The sequence below is a fragment of the Phocoena sinus genome, chromosome 5 (genome assembly GCF_008692025.1).
Source record: "Phocoena sinus isolate mPhoSin1 chromosome 5, mPhoSin1.pri, whole genome shotgun sequence".
In the NCBI taxonomy this organism is placed as follows: domain Eukaryota; kingdom Metazoa; phylum Chordata; class Mammalia; order Artiodactyla; family Phocoenidae; genus Phocoena; species Phocoena sinus.
In genome coordinates, this window is record NC_045767.1 from 2,423,311 (window position 1) to 2,441,471 (window position 18,161).

The window sequence follows — 18,161 nt, forward strand, 5'->3', positions numbered from 1 at the left end:
GGGCCTCCTGGGCCTCCGTTTCCCCATCTTTGAAATGGGACCACAGCAGCTACCCTTGGCGGGGGTTCTCAGAGGACGTGCTGTGAACAGGAGTCCTGAGGCCACGGACCTACCAGGGGTCACATGTGAGCTTTTACTGGAGCTCGCCGGGGCCAAGTTAGGATGGGGAGGGGGCCCCCTGAGGATGGGAGAGGTGAGTGTAGTCACCTCGGGGCTGGACGCTGCGCTGGGAGGCGGGGTGGGGCAGACCTGCCCTCTGAGCTGACCCTGGGATGCTGCGCCCCCCTCCCCCGCCTCTGCCCCAGCGACGCCCTCTCGCCCCTGCCCCGCCCTTAGTGCACAGGTTCCACGTGACCGTGGCTCCAGGCACCAAGCTGGAGAGCGGACCCGCCACCCTGCATCTCTGCAATGACATCCTCGTCGTGGCCAGGGACGTCCCTCCGGCCGTCACGGGGCAGTGGAAGCTGTCGGACCTCCGGCGCTATGGGGCCGTGCCCAGCGGGTTCATCTTTGAAGGAGGGACCAGGTGTGGGTACTGTAAGTATGTGGGCCGTGGGGACCCTGGGCCGCGGGCAGCCCCAGACCTCCCAGCTTCCCGGCCCGACCGTGGTTCAGAGCCGACCCTCCTGCTTGCAGCTGGCCTCTCGGGGACACGGCAGGGTTATGTCTTTTAACGTCGAGCCCAGACCCTCAGCCGTCTCTGTTCTTGCTGTTGGAGGGTGGGTGCTTGGAGGCTGAGAGGAGGGCCCCTCCCCCAGGAAGCCTGTGCAGGGGCCGCCCGGAGGCAGCTCATGGGCCTACGTCCCAGGTCACAGAGCACCAGAGCGGCTCAGGTTGGCTTTAAAAAAAAGGGGGGGAAGAAGAAGAATAGATGCATTTATTGAGGATGTGCTGAGAAACTCCGTAGTGGACCCGCCAGCTCCCTTGGCCCTCCCAGGCTGGACGTCACAGGTGGGGGCCGAACGCGAGGGCCCAGCAGTGAGGCAGGGGTCCCGAGGGCCGAGGTGGTGTCCGAGCTCCAGCAAGCTGTCCTCGAGGCCGGGAGGGGCGTGGTGGGAGTGGGGGATGTTCCAGTGCCCCCAGCCTGCTGTTCTCCGAGTTGGGGGCCGCTGTGGACCTGCTGTCACCGCGGGGAGCGAGAAGTCCCTTCCCTCCTCTCCAGCGGGGCCGAGCCTATCTGCGTGGCCTCCCCGGGCTTGCGGCCGGCCGAGGGCCTCCTGCTGACCAGCTGGGCGGCCTCGAGGGCCATGGTCAGTGTGCTGGGCTGTGCATCCCCACCTCCGTTCAGCCTGGGACCCTGGTCAGGGGGATCATCGGCCCCTCCCTCGTGTGCAGGGTGGATGGAGGCTCTAAGCCGGGGGCGACCTCTCTCCACCTCTCCACCCCCGTAAAGGGGCATTAACCGCCCCCCTCCCTGCCGCCCGCAGCCTCATGAGAGCACGCAGATGGCCAGGGCCTACCGCAGGGTCTGGCACACGCTCGGTATGGCCAGGATGGGGGTCCACCTGGCTCTGGGGCCTTGGTCGTGCCTGGATTTCTCTGGACAGAGGACGCGGTTGTGCTGTGTGCTGGGCATCTGGCCCCCTCATTCCGCAAGGGGTGTGTGAGGCGGGACAGGCTGATCCGGCCCAGCCGGGCAGCCCGCAGGGCCCTGCCTTTGAGGGGACAAGATGTAGGCTTCAAAGGCGCTTAGCAAACAGGTGAACAAGCAGGTGAGGGCGCAGAGAGGCAGGGAGGGGCGATGTGGCGGAGGCGAAGGTAGACCTCTGGGGCGGGAAGTTTGGCGCAGTGGCCCTGGAGCTGGTTGGGCGGCCGCAGACAGCGCCTGAAGGGCCTTGACCGCGGCTGGGCCTGTGCATTTCCCACCTGGAGTTTTTGAGCATGAGTGAGGGGTGAGCGCAGCTGTCGGCCTGCCTGCCTGGGCTGTTGTGGAAGGGCGCACGGGACATTGGCCAGAGTCCTTTCTGCTGGACAAGCCGTGGGCCACCTCGTCTTTGGTACATCAGAGGTGACAGCAGCGAGTGGTGCAGGGGACCCTGGCCCAGCTTTGTTTCCCTCCCTCGCGTGGCTGGCCGGGAGCAGCGGGTCACAGCGTACTTGGCACGTGGCGGCCCTTCCCTTCCGAGATCTCCACGTGGGGCCCTGGAGCTGCTGGGGGCACCCCGGAGAGGGTCGGGGGGAGAGACCAGCGTCCTGGCTGGAACTGTGGAATCCCTGCGCGCTGAGCCTCAGACAGGATGGCTTGTGGCTCTTTTGAGGACTGGGGTTCAGACCTGGGGTTGGTGCTGGCGTGTGCCCTCGAGCGGGGGCAGGCCAGGAGGACCGGTTCCTTGGAGACCATTTTATTTGCCCGGACATAATGTAATAGAGCCCTCTAGATATTTCTCCCCTGAGGCCTCAGGGTTGAAAATTCCGACTCTTGGTGTGGGTGGGCTCCTTCTGTGATCGTCAACAATTCCAGGCACTGGAGCAGCTGAACCTCGAGCCGCTGTGCCTTCCCTGGGTCCCCAGCGTGAACTGTGACAGGGCCACCTTGTTGCTTCTGCCTGAGGCCTCGAGTTAGCTCCGTCCACAAACCCGGGCTGGCCCAGCGGATCCGCCTTGACCTGCAGGCTGCAGGCCAGACATCCTCCCTCCCGCTGAGGGACCCTGGACTGAGAGAGAGTCCCTGTTGGGCATCCTCATCTCCCCTCCAGGCTGTCTGGAGGCCCCTGGCCAAACCCACCCGGTCAACGGTGGCCGAACACGGTGGTGGGCGGCTAGGCGAGCCTGTCCCGACCCTCTGCCCCCGGCAGGTCCCACTGGGCTCCGTTCTCTTCCAGGGACAAGCTTGCCGCTGCTCTGCTGGTGTAAGCCAGTTTTTAGGCTGTTACCGGACTCGATGCAGGGCTGGGTGGGAAGGGACGGTGCACCCCTGTGCGTGTGGTCAGAGCACCAGGCCACTCAGGAGCCGGGCCGTCCTGGGAGGAGGGCGACTAGTTCAGGTCCAGGAAGGGTGTGAGTTAGGGTCCTGGGGCCACGTAGCAAATGACCACAAACCGGGGCCTTAGAACAACACAAATTTGTTCCTTCACCGTCTCGTTCAAAGTCAAAGTCGGGGAAGGGCCGGGCTCCCTCGGGGGTCCAGGGGAGGGTCTTCCCTGCCTGTTCCAGCTCCCGGGGGGGGGTGGCAGGTGTGCCCGGGCTTGTGGCCGCGTCACTCCCGTCTCTGCTCCGGCATCACGGGGCGTCTCTGTAGGACACCAGTCGTTGGATTTAAGGCCACCCCACACTCGGGGATGATCTGTCTGACAGCCTTCACTTGAGCGCACCTGCAGAGACCCTTTTCCAAATAAGGCCACAGTCATCGGCTCCAGGGTGTGAACCTATCGTTTGGGGCCACCGTTCATTCAGCCCATGACAGGGGTCACCTGAACTGTGACGGTGCCAGCATTCAGATCTCGATGAGTCTGTGGGCACCGGGACAGAGAGTGGATTAGAGTCCCCAGAAGGCCCTGGAGGGTTTTGGATGTAAGGAATCAACATCTTCTCCCCTGGGGCAGGTCCCAGCCTGGACCCTGGGCCCCCCAGGCCACACCCCCTGGGCCCTCAGCCTCAGACCACTCCAGAGAGCAGTAACTCGACCCTGGCCCCCTTCACCCATCCTGAGGAGTGGGTGACTGGATGTCAGGAGAGGGCCCTGGAGCGTGTGGGGGAGGGGTCGGGCAGGTGTGCGGGGGGCTCCGTGTGGCTCCGGGTACCGCGTGGGTGGACATGTCCTCTCTGTGGCCTCCACGTGGACGATAGCCTGTGCGGATGATTCGGATGGGGGTTGGGCTTGGTGGCCGGGAGCTTGAGGTCCCTCAGCGTGGCCCGATTCTCTCTCTCTGGGGTGGTCACGGCCCGCTGTGTGTGTTTAGGGCTGCAGGGCAGGGGCAGGGCATGCTGGTGAGGGTGGCACAGAGGTTTGGGGGCCCTTCCCCAGCAAGAGGCTCAGCAGGCAGGGAGAATGGTGGGCCCGGGAGAGTGGGGTCTGTCCGCGGTCTGGAGCCCGGGGAGGGCTTTGGAGAGGGCCAGGGGGCATTTGGACAGGGCCTAAGCAGGAACGGAAGTTTCTAGGATGAGGGGCCCCAGAGGAAGTCCCCGTCCTTTACATTGGCAGGTCCTGTCAAGGGCACTTCAAGGGCATTCCCACATCCGTGTGAGCCGGCTGCGGACAGGATCGGGGTCCTCGGATGCTGAGGAATTCAGCAGGTGGTGGAGGGCAGGGGTCCCAGGCTGGCTTCTGAGTCTGTGCAGGCTGCTTCCCCTCTCCTTCCCCCTAGCTCCTCGGGGTCCAGGCCATCCTGTCAGCCCCTTGGGGCGCAGTGAGCATTTTAAATTGATTTTTATATGTGCGTAAAGGAGAAGCTCTGAACTAGGGAGAGACCGTCTTGCCACGCCTGTCCAGCTCTGAGAAGCCCTTATGTGCCTCTTCTGTGGTCCAAATGCTGGTCTCGCTGGAACTGCTGGAGCCCTGGTCTTGAAGCCCAGGAATCTTGGGGAGGAGGGAATGCATTCAGGGGCTTCTCTGTGGCCTGCACTGGGTGAGGGGTTGGAGCTGGGAGCACACAGCTGGGAAGACTCAGCCTGTGTGGGAGGACACAAAGCGTTTAGAATCCTCGGGGGCACAAGGGGAGCCGGGGAGGGCCACAGACCCCAGCCTGGGAGCGTTGGGGAGGCCCTCTAGAGGTGAACCTGAGTGGGGCCTCTGCGGGGTGAATAGGAGTTGGCCCAGCCGCCGAAGGTAGGGAGGGCTGGGGGGAAGAGAGAAGGTGCTCCAGCCGTACATTAAGCGCGGCTGGGTGACGGGAACAGTGTGTGCGGGGTGGCAGAGGTGAGGTAAGAGGAGGAATCTGGACCAGAGCTTGCACTGTGTTCCCAGGGTAGCAGGGAGCCATCAAAGGTGCTAGAGCAGGACAGTGCCACCCACAGACCTGTGTTGAGGGCGATAACTGTGGCCCCAGGGTGCAGACGGGATGGAGGCAGGGGCCGTGAGTGGGCGTGAGATGCGGATCCGCTGAATCAGGGTCCTGCTGTGGGCGGCAGCTGGGTGGGTGGGCAGGGCCTGTGGGTTCAGGAATGTTAAGGCGGTGAGTGAGAGGGGGAGGGAGGGAGGGCCAGCCTGGGGTGGGCGAGGAGGAGGGCGAGGCCAGGCGAGGGTCCCAGCAGGGTGGGCCTGGGCTGAGCGGTCCCGTGCTTTGCCGGGAGTGTTGGGTAGGCCCTCTGGAGGTGAACCTGAGTGGTGGGGCAGGCGTCCCAGGCTGGGTTGCAGCCTGTGCAGAGGCCCCGTCAAGAACCTGTTCAGGTTTATACTTGGTGGTCGAGTCTCCCCTTGGGGTCTAGGGCCCCTGTCACATTTCTGACAGGTTTGTGGTTGATTTCAGCCCTCTGCCCTGAAGTCTCTGCTCCGGGGGTGGGAGCTGGGCCCGGAACCTGTCACCCTTTTGTAGTCCACTATGGCATTTGCATACGGGGATGGTTCTGGGCGCTCTGCGTGTCCAGGGAGGTGACGCTCTGGGTGTCCAGGGAGGCCTCGGTTGCACAGGGCCAGGGAGAGATGGGGCTGGGGTGATAGTCACCCCAAGAGACCCCCCCTGCAGGGCCCCATACTTTGTGGGGTTCTAGGTCCTCACACCAACCCTATGTGGTGTGTGCACATCCCCATCTTACAGGCAGGGAAACTGAGGCACGGAGCTGTCCGTGAGTTGCCCTGGCCTGTCCCTCTGAGCGTGCTGGAGCCGAGGTCTGGCCCTGGGGGGACCTGACCCCACACTGCGTGCCCTGCCGTGCTGCCAGCCAGCCCAGCGCCCGCCTGGCCCTGGGGTTAAGTGGGGCAGGACCAGACACTTTTCAGCTCTCAGCAGACTCGGGGATTCCTTTTTGGGGTGTTTTGCTTCAGTCTGTTTCCCCCTAGGCAGAAAAGCAGGCCCCGTGTCCTCCTGTCCTTGGGGACCTGCAGGGTGGCCTCTTGGGACCATCTGGACGTGATGGCATGCGAGCCTCATCCCACATCTCCAAGTGGGAGATGCCCGCTGTGTGCAGGCGGTGTTGTCAAGGCAGGCGGCTGGCATTGAGCAGCGGCCGTGAGGATGTGAGGTGCCTGCACCGCGTGGCTGCCTCCTGCTCGGATGGGGATGGGATGGGCTGAAGAGGGTGGGGAGGCGGCTCCCTCGAGGATGGGACAGGAGGAGTTGTTTGTTTTTCTGGTCTTGTTTGTTTTCGTTTTACTGTGGCAAAATACACATAGCACAAAATGTACTATTTAAACCACTTTCAGCATGTAGTTCAGTGGCAGCGAGCACATTCGTGCATGTGATTCTGCCCCCATCACCACCCCCATCCCCAGAATCTTTTCGTCTTCCCGAACCCTGTCCCCATTCAACACTCTCTCCCCATCCCCTCTCCCCGCCCAGCCCTGCACCCTGTATTCTACTTTCCATCTCTGAGTTTGATGACTCTAGAGACCTCATATAAATGGCATCATGCAGGATTTGTCCTTTCGTGACGGGCTTGTTTCACTCAGTGCAGTGTCCTCGGGGTTCATCCACGTTGTGGCAGGTGTCACCGTTCCCTTCCTTTTTAAGGCTGAATCAGATTCCGCCGTATGGATGGACCACGTTTTGTTTCTCCATCCATCTGTCGATGGACACTTGGATTGCTTCCACATTTTAGCTATTGTGTGTGAACGTGGGTACGCAGCTATCTCATCAGGACCTTACTTCTGATTCTTTTGGGTGTGTGCCCAGCAGTAGAATTGCTGGATCAGATGGAGGTTCTCTGTTTAATTTTTTGAGGATCTGCCACACTGTTTTCCACACGACTGCCCCGGTTTACATTCCCACCAACAGTGTACGAAGGGCCCAGTTTCTTGCACCCTCACCAGCACTTGTTTTCGCTCTCATTTTAGTTTTCTTTTTCTTTGTTGTTTAAATAGTAGTCCTCCTAGTGGGTATGAAATGATCAGGTGAAATTTAAAACTTCATTTCGAATGAACTTATTTCATTGAACTATGCTTCTTTCTCCCCAGATAAGGGCAGAGACAAACGAAACATTAATTACCAGATGTTTTACTCTATTAGGAAGCTCTGTGCGAAATAATATCCCAAGGGGCTCAGTCAGCTGTGCCAACTTCCTGACTGATAATCAGTGCTGTCTGGACTTGAGCTTTCTAGAACCTTCTCGGTGGGAAAGTCCTCCAACGCCTTCAGACTCTGTCCTCGACTGGACTTCACCGTGGGGTCTTTGTCAGCAAAGGGTGGAATGCTTGTTCTCTGAGGAGCTGGGGACTGAGCTCTTAATGGGGTCCAGTGACCAAGGTCTGGAGGCCGCAGATTAAAGACTAGCTTCAGATGGGACTCGGCCAGGATCTAACTGGGCTCATTGAACGTTTGAAGGAAGGCCTTTCTTTCTCACGGCTGGAGATATTTATAACGCGGGCGAGTTTTGCTGCACCCGAGGATCCACAGCGTCTGTGTCCTGATCTGCAGGACTCTCTCCTCCGTCTGTTAATTTCCCGTGTTATTTATTGCTGGGGGACAGACACCCCAAACTTAGTGCTGTTTCCTGGCTTGCGATTCTGTGGGTCAGTGGTCTGGGCAGGGCTCTCAGGGCTCTCTCTGCTCTGCATGGGGTACTGGGGTCACTCGGGCAGTGGCGTTTGGTGGGTGGCCTCAGGCACGGCCTGGGGCCCTGGTGCTGGCTGTTGGCCGGGACGCCTCAGTTCTCCTCCGGGGCCTCGCCCTCCAGCAGGACAGCCGGGTTTCTCACAGGGTGGCTGGTTCCAGGAGAGCAAACGTGGGGGTCTCCAGCCCCTAAGGCCTCGGCCCCAAACCCTAAGGAGCGTCCCTCGGTTACTTCCTGTGGCGCAGACCCCGGGAGAGAGCCCGCCTCGGGGTGGAGCCTTCACGGACGTGGTTGAGAGGAGGCACGGGGGGGCGTCGTGACAGTGACCACACCGGTACAACGTGGCAAAACGGGTCCAGGCCCTAGCTTGCCTCCCCTCCCCCAAAACAGACAAGCAAACAAGAAATGCGGAGAGCCCTTCCCTGGGGAGGGGAGGGGGCCTGGCTGCCTCCACGCCCCCCTTTGCATCTACACTGAGCGCGGGGGTCTCCTGGGCGCCTGGCCCTGGGTTAGACACAGGGGACTGCGGACGACTCAGAAGTGGTCCTGCCTCAAGGTGCTGGGCCTGGCGGCCGGGACAGCGTCAGACCCGGGAGGTAAAAGGTCGGGGGCTCTGCCCCAGAGGAGGTGTACCCTGAAAGCATTACCGGGTGAACCGTCAGGGGTCAGGGGTCAGGAAAGGCCATGTCACCCGAGCAGAGTCTCAGCAGGCGAAGGGGTGTCACGGGTGGCTGCGGGGAGTCGTGGAGGGGGACGGCCGCGCCAGGGGAGGTGCGTCAGGCGGGCCGGGCACACCTGGGGAGCTTGTTGTCCCCAAAGCCTGGGGTGGGGAGGGGAGCCACGGGGCAGCGGTAGGTCGCTGCTGGGTCCGGGAGGCCTTGTCCCTTGGTTGTGAGGCTCAGGCTCGGGAGCTCACAGACTCCCGTGGAATGCCACCAACTCCGCTCCCCCTGTAATGTGGTTTTTTATAGTCGGGGGACTGACTGTGCCGAGGCCTCTGCCAGCTGACCGTAAGCTCCGGATTAGAGGCCTGGCCCCGGGGAGCGGGGGTGGCCGGGACGGGGCCTCCTCCCCGCCTGCCCGCCGTCGGCCAAGGTCCCGGGCTCGAGTTCTAGGTTGGGAGGGACCATCCCCCAACCCAGCCCCTCTGGGCAGCGAGCCTCGTGGGGGCCCCTGGGGGCGCCCAGGGTGGGCCTGGCTCTGCGTCTGCTCAGACGCTCCGTGGTGCCGGGACGTGGTCCCTCTCTGGGCGTCCGCTTTCTCACCTCTCGAGCAGGTGTGTCACCGGTTTGGGCCCTGGTGGCCGCCCAGGGGCATGGCGGCCTCACCACGTGTGGGACTGGCCCGGGTCCCTGGGATTCGGTGCCAGCGAGCGTGACCGGGACAGTTTCAGTGCGCCGCTTCCCCGTCTGCCCTGGGCACCCTCCTTCCAGAGGGAGCAGGCCTTTCTTTGGGCAGAGGGAGGAGGGCGAGGCACCGAGGGATTCCTGTGTGGTGACACCACGCCGGGCGTCCAGCCCCGGTGACCCGGCGTCCCCATTCACTCGGCCGCGGGACTTCATTCACGCTGGCGGGGCTCTGGCCCAGCGCAGGGCCCTGCGGCCGCTCTGCGCCCTGGCGTCTTCCAGGCCCACGTGCCCCCTCTAGCCGAGCCCCCTGGTCTGGGATCCCAGCCGGGCCTCCCCTCTGTCAACGAAAATAATCAATAAACCATCAATAATAAGAATAGAAAAGAGTTTTATTTGAGCCAAACTGAGGACAAGCCCGGAAACCTGCTTCCCAGATGACTCCGGAAAAGCAGGGTTTTCAGCACAGCTTTATATCTTGTCAGAACACAGACCATCAAAGAAGTCAGGGTGACGTTTCTTCAAGGTTTCAAAAAATAATAAAAATAAAAAAACAGACCAGCGCGTACACAGAGTCAGCGTGGCCTTGGCACCTGGGAGGGAGGCTTAGCATCGACGGAGGAGGGGCGTTTATTTAATCTTTACGTTTAACATGGACAGTCTTTATTGCTGGTCGATGTGCCCTTTTCTCTAATAATTAAAGCAGATGTACAATTTGATAGACCACAAATAGGCTATTTTAGTTAGCATCAAATTCAAGTGAACTCGTGTATAAGCCACGATGACTTTCCCGTATCTCAGTATGTAAGCGTGTCTTTTAAAGTCACCTCTGTGGGTGGGAGCCCCGAGGCTGGATCTCAGCCCTGCAACTGCGCACCAGGGGCTCCGGTGCCCCCCACCCAGAAAACGAGCCCGGGAAGAGGGGAGGGGCTTTGAGGTGGGCCAGGCCGCTTCGTCTGCAGGGCAGGAGCCACCGCCTGTATTTTGCCAGCTTCCCCTCACCACAGCCCGGGTGAGGAAACCAGGTCTCGCAGCCGCCCTCCTGGATGTGCACCCGCCGCCCACCCCTCAAAGGAGCGTGGGCCAGAGGGAGGGGCTGCTGGGCTCTCCACGCAGCCGGGACGCCCTCCTCGACCCACTCTGTGACCCCCGTCCTCCAGAAGTCGCCCCAGCTCCTCTTACCAGCCTGGGAGACGAGAGATGGCTGACGGCTTGGGGCCAGCGGGCAGGACACCCTCTCCCACCTTGCTGAGGCCATGCAGCCCGGACTCAGGCCGGGATGGTGTCCTCAGGCCTGGGAGAGCCGGTGTGTGGCCTGAGCCGCCTGCATGGCTCACGTCACCACAGTGCGGGGGCGGGGGGGTCTCACGGGTTGGCTCAGGCCTCTGTGGGCAGTCCCCGCACAGCGGCCCTGAGCCCGCCCTGCAGGGGCCCCACCGACCCGAGCTCTGGCCAGGCTGACACTGGGGTCTGTCCTCCCTCTGCAGGGGCTGGGGTCTTCTTCCTGTCCTCGGCCGAGGGAGAGCAGATCAGTTTCCTGTTCGACTGCATTGTCCGCGGCATCTCCCCGACCAAGGGCCCCTTTGGGCTGCGGCCTGTCCTCCCAGGTGGGTGCCGGAGTTGGGGAGCCCGGCCTGGCGGGAGGGTCAGGTGGGCTGCTTGATCTCGGGTTCCACAGGGTCTGAGCTGCTGGGACGCTCAGAGGCGGAGGCTTTCGGTTGGGACAATTACTGCAGCTGCACCAGGTGGGCCAGCAAGAGGCCCAAGCCCGGGACCCTGAAGACCTTCCGAGCCAGCTCGTCTCCCAGACCTGGGCTGGGCCCTCGCCTGCGGTCGCTGGGGTCAGGGCTGGCCCCGTGGGAGCCAGAGTTCGGGCTGGAAGTCGCCTTGTGAGCTGGGGCCTCAGCGCATGGGGTTGGTAGGTGCCAGGGCTGCATGAGCTGGCCTGGCCTTCTCTCCCACTTCCCTGGCTGTGGCTGGGACACTGCTCTTCAAAAGTCCTGGACCAGGGATGGCGCTGGCCCGCGGAGGGCCACGCTACCTGGGCATTTCTTCCCTCGGGGAGGCCGGGGAGGCCCAAGCCCGTGGCAGGGACAAAGGCTGGTCCTTGTCATCGCAGCTTCCTTTGACTGAGGCCCTCCGGGTGGGTGGCACCCAGGGTCACCGATACTCCCCTCGCCCCAGTGAGGCAGCGCTTGTCCCCTTGTCCAGGTGGGAGACCAAGGCCTGTGGCCGGGCAGCAGGTGGGCAGTGAGCTCACATCCGTGGCCTCCTTGCGTGGGCACCATAGCCAGGGCGGGGGCAGGTGGACTTCCTAGGGAGACAGGGGCTGGCGACGTGCCAGGTCCCCTTTCTCCCAGCGTGGGCCCCTCAGCCCCGCAACCCCCCCCAATTGGGCCCGGGGGGCGGGGTGGGGGGCGGGCTGGGGAGGAAGGAGGCAATTCCTGTGACCGGAGCCTCGCCGCCCGGGCTCTGCTGGGTGGTGCGGCGGCGCCCTCTGCTGGCGTCTTACCGCATTGCAGCCGCAGGTAGTGGTGTGGGTGGCCGGGATCGGAAGGGGCTGGCGTGGATGGGCCAGGTGTGGACAGCTGGGGTGTGGACAGGGCTGGCGGGTCCCTGCTCGCTGAGCCTGGCCGGTGTCGTGTTGAAAGCCTGTGATCTCTGGGGACTCTTGAGATGTGGCCTCCATTGGGTCAGCAGCCTTAACACTCTGAGATTTGGGGGTGTCTTCTCAAGCTGACCGCTGCTCGGTCAGACGCACTTGGGCACCAAGGCCCAGAGGCAGGACCTGCCTCACATACAGTGGGGAGGGGGAAGGGGAGAAGATAGAGTTCCGGGGTCCACCCTGCCCCAAGCAGGTCCTGTGCGTTCCCACCTTGGTCCCATTGCGCGTGGCGTGCACTGTCTCTGCTCCCACGTTTTGCAGTCATGGCTGTGAGGTTCAAGGAGGGCAAGTGGTGGGGCTGTGAGTTCGTCCAGTGCCAGCGTCCTGACCCACTGCAGGGACTGTCCACTTTGGGGCACGGGGCATCTGCTGGTGGTCGGGGAGGGGCTGTCCTTGGGCCCGGGACACAGGATGACGGCCGGGGACCTGGACGGGGGTGGTGTGGGTACCCTGAGCTTGGTGTCTGGCAGCTGGGGTGCTGGCGTGGGGAGGAGCTGGGGCTCCCAGGGGCTCTGTTGTGGTGCTGCGACTGGACCGAGGTCCACACGGCCCTGGCAGTGCTGGGGTAACTGTGATGTCCTGAGCAGTGGGGGGGCCGCGGGGACGGGGCTGGGGCCGCTTCCTCGCTGACCGTCTCCTCTGCTGCAGACCTGAGCGCCGGGGGCCCTGCCGTGGAGGAGCGCGTGGCCCAGGAGGCCCTGGAAGCCCTGCGGCTGGAGAAGCGGCTCAGCCTTCTCTCCCACTCCGGCTGGCCAGGCAGCGCAGGTAGGGCCATGGCCTGGGCCGTGAGGGGGGCCAGTGGCCCTGGGGCCGCAGCTGTCCCTTTAAGGCAACCTCCCAGCTCCTGTTCATTCATTCATGCCCCGCCCTCTGTTGGTCCATTCGTGATGCCACACTCACTAAGCTCTGGCCTGGATGCTGACCGTAAGCACGGTGCCCCGTGGGTGCCGGCTGGGGGGTTGGGTTCGAATTCCTTCCCAGCCACCGGGGTGTGGCCTGGTGAGGCTGTGGCTTCACCGTCTGTGCCCACACAGAAGGCTCAGGGGTGCTGGCTGCCGGGAGCGAGGCTCCTCAGCTGCTGTACTCCGCGGGGAGACGGACAGAAAGGGCCGGCAGGCCCTCGAGGGGACGCTGCAGCTCCCGGGGGTGGTGGGTGGGGGGCTGCACCGGGGTCTCCTGGGCCAGAGGCGGGGGAGCTCTGCGGGCCCTTTGTCCTGTGTGATCGTTGCCAGTCCCACGGGTGCAGAGTGGGGACGGCGGCCTCTCCGTCCAGGCCCCTAGAGCCGGGGGCTCAGGTGCGCAAGGGCCGCCACCTTCCCGGAGGAAGGGCTCACGTCTGGTTCCCAGAGGGACGGCAGGGAGGAGACTGGTGTGGGCAAAGGGGCCGTCCTGGGTGACGCTGGGCGTGGAGGTCCAGGCAGGGTGTGGGTCTGCCGTCCCAGGGTGGCGACTGGAGACTGGAGAGCGCAGGCCCTCAGCAGGGCGGGGGCGTGGGGGGGCTAGACGTCAGCTCCCACCTAGGCTCCCCAGCCCACCCCGGGCAGCCCAAGCCCCACAGGAGTCTCAGCCCCTGACTCTCCGTTCAGGGGACGACCGCAGCCTGTCCAGCTCGTCGTCAGAGGCCAGCCACTCAGACGTCAGCGCCAGCAGCCGGCTCGTGCCGTGGCCAGAGCCGTCCCCGTCCTCGGCGGGTGCGTCACCGGAGGGTCTCGGGCTGGCGGTCACCCAGGCCCCCGGGGAGGCCACAGCAGGTGCCTCAAGGCCACCCCCCAGGCCGCTGCGGCCACGGCAGTTGCAGGAGGTCGGCCGCCAAAGCTCCTCGGACAGCGGCATCGCCACGGGCAGCCACTCCTCCTACTCGGGCAGCTTCTCGTCCTTCGCAGGCAGCAGCCTGGACGTGTGGCGCGGGGCCGAGGAGTTGGGCTCTCTGCTCAGCCTGCCGGGAGGCGTGGTGCCCGAGCCCGGCCTGTGCGCCTGCGCCCCCGGGGCGGCCGAGTACCAGGTGCCCACGGCGCCGCGGCCCCACTACGACACGCCCCGCAGCCTGCGCCAGGCGGCCCGGGACCCGCCCCCCGCCACACAGGGCAGCGCCAGCGATGGAGCTGCCGGGGACTCGGGCGGCCGGCTGGCGGCGGGGTGTTCCTCTGGCTGGCTGGGCGAGCGACGGCGGGGACAGGCGACAGAGGCCCCGTCGGGGCCGGGCGAGCCCTGGGAAGCGGGCGCCCCCCACGCGGGGCCCCCTCCGGCTCTCTTTTCCGCGTGTCCCGTCTGCGGAGGACTGAAGGTAAATGCACCTCCCTGAGGGCGGCGGCTGCGGGGTGGGCGGTGCCCTCGTGGGGCTGCCCTCGTGCCGTGGGGCGGCCTGGGGGTTCAGCCTGCAGGGAGGGCCGCGGACGCAGCTGGAAGTGCGTTCTGGAAGGTGGGAGGCTGGTGGGGGGCCGGGTCCGGCGCAGAGCCCAAGGACCAGGTGCCCAAATCAAACAGGAGCCTGAGACTAACCTCCCTGCGCGTTGCGTTGTGTCCGAGGGGCTTCACCTGCTTGCGCGCACAGGTGGTCTGTCCTTTGGGGGGTTTGCTGAGGCCCAGGAGGCCCCGAGGACTGCTGGGGGTCTGGCTCTCGGGACCCCGGGACCCCGACGGCTCACTCACAGACGCCATTTTCTGAACCTGCACGCTCCAGGGGGAGGGGCGGGCGGGGAAGGACAGGGTCGGGGTCACTTGCCGGGAGCCCCGGGACAGCGCGGGCAGCGGGCTCCCCCCTCCGCCCTGCTGGCTGAGCCAGGGGCTGGTGGTCAGGACCAGAGGACGCAGGGTTCGGGCTGGCGTTCGCATTCGGGGCCCCAGGCACTGACGGTGGGCCGCCTGCGGGCGTCGCGCTTCCTCCACGCCCTCCGCGGTCGGCTCGGCCTGCTCTCCTGCATGGATTTTGGCTGCGTGGCCTGGTTTGTCCATTCGCGCTACGATTCCAGGCGCCCGCGTGGAAGGCGAGGCCCGTGTCCGTCCGATCTGGGCTCCGGCCGGCTGCGTCCCGCACACAGCTCAGCTGTAACTGTTTCGCTTTGTACCTTCACTGCTGGCTGAAGCCGTTTGTTGCTCTTCACACCTGACACTGTTTGTAATACATTCTTAGACTGGAAATAAAATTGTTTTTTCTTATCGTCTTGTCCTTTTCCATGTGGCCAGCTGTGTCCACCTCCCCCCCCGCGGCCCTCCCAGTGGGGCCTTTAACTATCTCTGAAATCCAGGGGCTCGGCCTCCCTTGGCCCGTGGGTCACAGAGCAGGGAGAGGCCTCGCCTGTCTGTTCAGCCTTAAGCCCGACACGCCGGAGCATGAACGAGGAGAACAGCCTCAGACAGCGCACAGGCCTCGTGCACGTGTGCATGTGTGTGTGGTGTGTGTGCCAGCGTGTGACGTGTGCATGTGAGTGCCTTCATTTGCATGCATGTGTACCGCGCGCGAGACGAGCACACACGTGTGACATGCGTGTCGTGGCGTGTGCGCATCCTGCGTGCACGTGTGTTACATGTGTGATCTGTGCTTGGGTGCCAGGTGTATGGGTGTGCCCACGCACGTGTGTGGCCTGCGTGATGTGTGCACACGTCCACTGGAGACCACAGTGTGGTCCTCAGTGGTCCCTTAGGCTCAGGCAGGGGGGCCCAGGTCCCTGTGGACGCTGAGGACCGGGGTTCTGGCCCGGTTCCTGCGACACTGCAGTGCAGGGAAGGGCAAGCTGCGCTGGGCAGCCCCCAGCAACTCGTTGCCCCTGTCTGGGCCTCCTCCGTAGATAGGACAGCAGTCCCGCCTGCCTGGGCCCCAAGGGGCCTGCTGAGATGTTGTATGGAAGTGCTCGGTGGCTGCCTGTCAAAGGGGCTCGACTCACTGCTACTGTCGCCTCCCCAGAGGGGCCCACCAGCCTTGTTGCAAAAGAAAGAGGCTGGGAGGTGCTGGTGCTGCGGGCTGTGGGGAGCGGCCCTGGAGGCCTGGGCAGCCCGCTCCCGCCAGAGCCCTCATCTTCCAGGCCCAGCCCCGCTGTGCTCCCACGTGCCCTGCCCGCAGACGGCCCTCCCTCCACCAGAGCAGGTGGTGGCCCCGGCGGCCGAGGGACTTGCCCTCCACGTGAAGCCGGGGAGGGCTGGAGCTGGGCTTTCGGCCTTCCCCTGGCCCGTGCGGGCACCCTGGCTGTGACCTCTGGTCTCCTGGACCGAGGTCGTTGGCCGGGACTTCAGGGAAGAGCCATCTGAGGGGCGCAGCGGGAAGGGTGGACCGAGGGCTGCCAGGTGAGGGCTCTGGCGCGGTCGGAGCAAGTTTCCGGAGGGGACGGGCTCTGGGCTGGAGGGGCGTGGCCAGGGCCTGGGCCCAGAGGAGGGAGGGGCCCTCCATGGGAGTGGCCACTGACCACCACGGCCCTTTGGGGAGGCGATGGGGCGGCTCAGGAGGAGGGCCTAGCCCCCAGGAGGGTGTGCCTCAGTTTCCCCTGCAGCCCAGGGCAGCCCAGAGGCACGGAGCCTCTCATCGGGTGCGGCCAGGTGCGCCGCCAGGGTAGCCCCGTGGGAAGCTTTTGGCCTCGTCCCCTATCTTTCCGGAGCTCACGGGGTGGGCCTCGCGTCCCTGGCTGGGAACACCTGCTTCTGCACTCCTGGGGCCACCAGCTTCACTCACCCTCCCTGGGGTGGGGTGGGCTTCTCAGGTGCCAGGAATGGCAGGACTGGGGGCAACCAGAGAGTCGTCCTCGCCTCCCCAGGCCCCGTGCACCCACCTGCCCCCACCTGGCCCTGGCGCCCAGGGGGAGGGGACAGGAGGCGCCGCGTTTGCTCATCTCCCATGGCACGTGGTTTCGTCCTTTGGGTCTGACGCTGTGCCCGCAGGACTCGCCACCGGCACAGCAGGTGCCGCCTGTGGGTGGGGCTCTGAGCAGCTAGTGATGGGGCTCCTGAGGGCGGCCGGCTCTTGTCCCAGGTGTTGGAGGTCAGACACACCCTCCCCAAATCCCCAAGCCTGCCCAGGTGCCTTTACACAAGGTGATGGGTTAGGCCAGCCCAGGTGCCCAGCAGCCTGGCCGGGACCAGGGTCGAGGTGCTGTGTCCTGAGTTTGGGCAGCCCCTTTGACCTCCCAGAGAGCGGGTCAGGCTTCTGCACCCCTATGCCAGCCCACGGCCCCCCATGAGACCCCACTGCCGGGCTGTCCTCCTCAGAAGCGCCGGGGATGCCGGACCCTTTCCCGTCAGGTGCCCCTGGCCCTGGCTGGCCCATCTCCTACTGGTTTGGGGGATGGAGGCTCAGGCAGCAGTGAACGTGCCGGCAGTGGACCACCGTCCCTCCCTCCCAATCTGCCGGCAGACACTGCCCCTAGCTCTGAAGCCCCCGAACCCCTTTCCTTCTCGGAGTCTTTCTGCACCTCCAATCAGGAACCTCAAAGTGGCCACCCTGCGGTCTGGGGGCCTTGACCCATCTCACGGGGCCCCCAGGAGTGGCTCAGCCGGGGTGCCCTGCTTAGAGCAGGCCGGCAGTGCCCGGGGCCAGGGGTGACGTGACATCCCTCGTGCATCTCACGGCTACAAACCCTGCCGCACAGCTGGCCACCAACACTGCCGAGAGCAGCCAGGCCAGATGTGTTCTGGAGGCCCGAGCTGCCGACGCCTCAGCCCAAGTGGGTTTGTGGGTGTCAGGGTGGGCAGGGACCGCCCCTGGCTGGTCTCCCTGGCGGGTGGCCCTTTGTGACTCTTGGGTAGCATCCTGGCTCTTGGGCTGGGTGCCGGATGGACAGACTGACACGTGTTCTCCTTGGTCTAGGGAGCTGCTGTCTCACGCCCTGGGCTCCTGGTGATGCACTCAGGTAGGCCTTGGCTTTGGCACGGTGCCAGACAAGACAGCGGGGGGGGGTCAGTGGGAGGAGGGTGCAGCGGGGAGGGGGTGACAGTGGACAGCAGGGCGGCAGTGTGCAGCCGGGGTGAGCCCTGGCTGGGGTGCGATGGTGCCCGGCAGCGAGCTGAGGACAAGGTGGCCGGGCGTGGCCAGCCTGCCCGGGACGGTGCGTGGTCAGAGCGGGCGGGGTCAGCTCTGGCCTGGAGCTGCAGCCTTTAAGAGGGGGGCTTGTCCTCCGGGTGACAGAGAACAGAGAGGACGATGCTCCGGGGACCCAGGAGTGGGCGGGGGCATTGGCGACCTTGGTGGGAGGAAGCCCAGGCGGGGGGCCGGGGGGAGACGCGGGGTCCGCTTGGAGAAGCCCCCTTAAGAGGTGACGGCTGGGCAGATGCTGGCTCTGACCCAGGGGAAGGCCTGGGAATCTGGGAGAGGCTGCAAGTCGGGGGAGGCTGGCCTCGAGTGGCGTGGCTGGAGGTCGGGGGTGTGCTCTGTACCTCATTTTCTCAGTGGAGTAGAGGCCACCTCCAGCCTGGGGCGGGATCTTTTTATTTCCTCTTCAGAGGCGCATGGTGCCTGTTTGGGGCTAGACCCTGTGGGCCAAGCAAGGCCCAGGCCCGTCCAGAGTGGAGGGCGCAGGAGGGGA

General features: G+C 64.6%; 1 protein-coding gene across 4 annotated transcripts in view; it reads left to right on the forward strand.

Annotated features, from left to right (window-relative positions):
* Nucleotides 1-18,161, forward strand: part of DOK7 (docking protein 7) — a 33,226-nt gene that overhangs the window by 12,147 nt on the left and 2,918 nt on the right. Inside the window, exons 4-8 of one of the 4 annotated variants that reach the window (XM_032631767.1) lie at nucleotides 337-537; nucleotides 10,478-10,597; nucleotides 12,304-12,420; nucleotides 13,242-13,939; nucleotides 17,447-17,489. In XM_032631767.1, the coding sequence (XP_032487658.1) occupies nucleotides 337-537; nucleotides 10,478-10,597; nucleotides 12,304-12,420; nucleotides 13,242-13,939; nucleotides 17,447-17,489 (1,179 nt within the window). Of the gene's footprint in view, nucleotides 1-336; nucleotides 538-10,477; nucleotides 10,598-12,303; nucleotides 12,421-13,241; nucleotides 14,084-17,446; nucleotides 17,490-18,161 lie in introns of those variants that run through there. The other 3 variants (XM_032631768.1, XM_032631765.1, XM_032631766.1) reach the window with 3 other exon arrangements.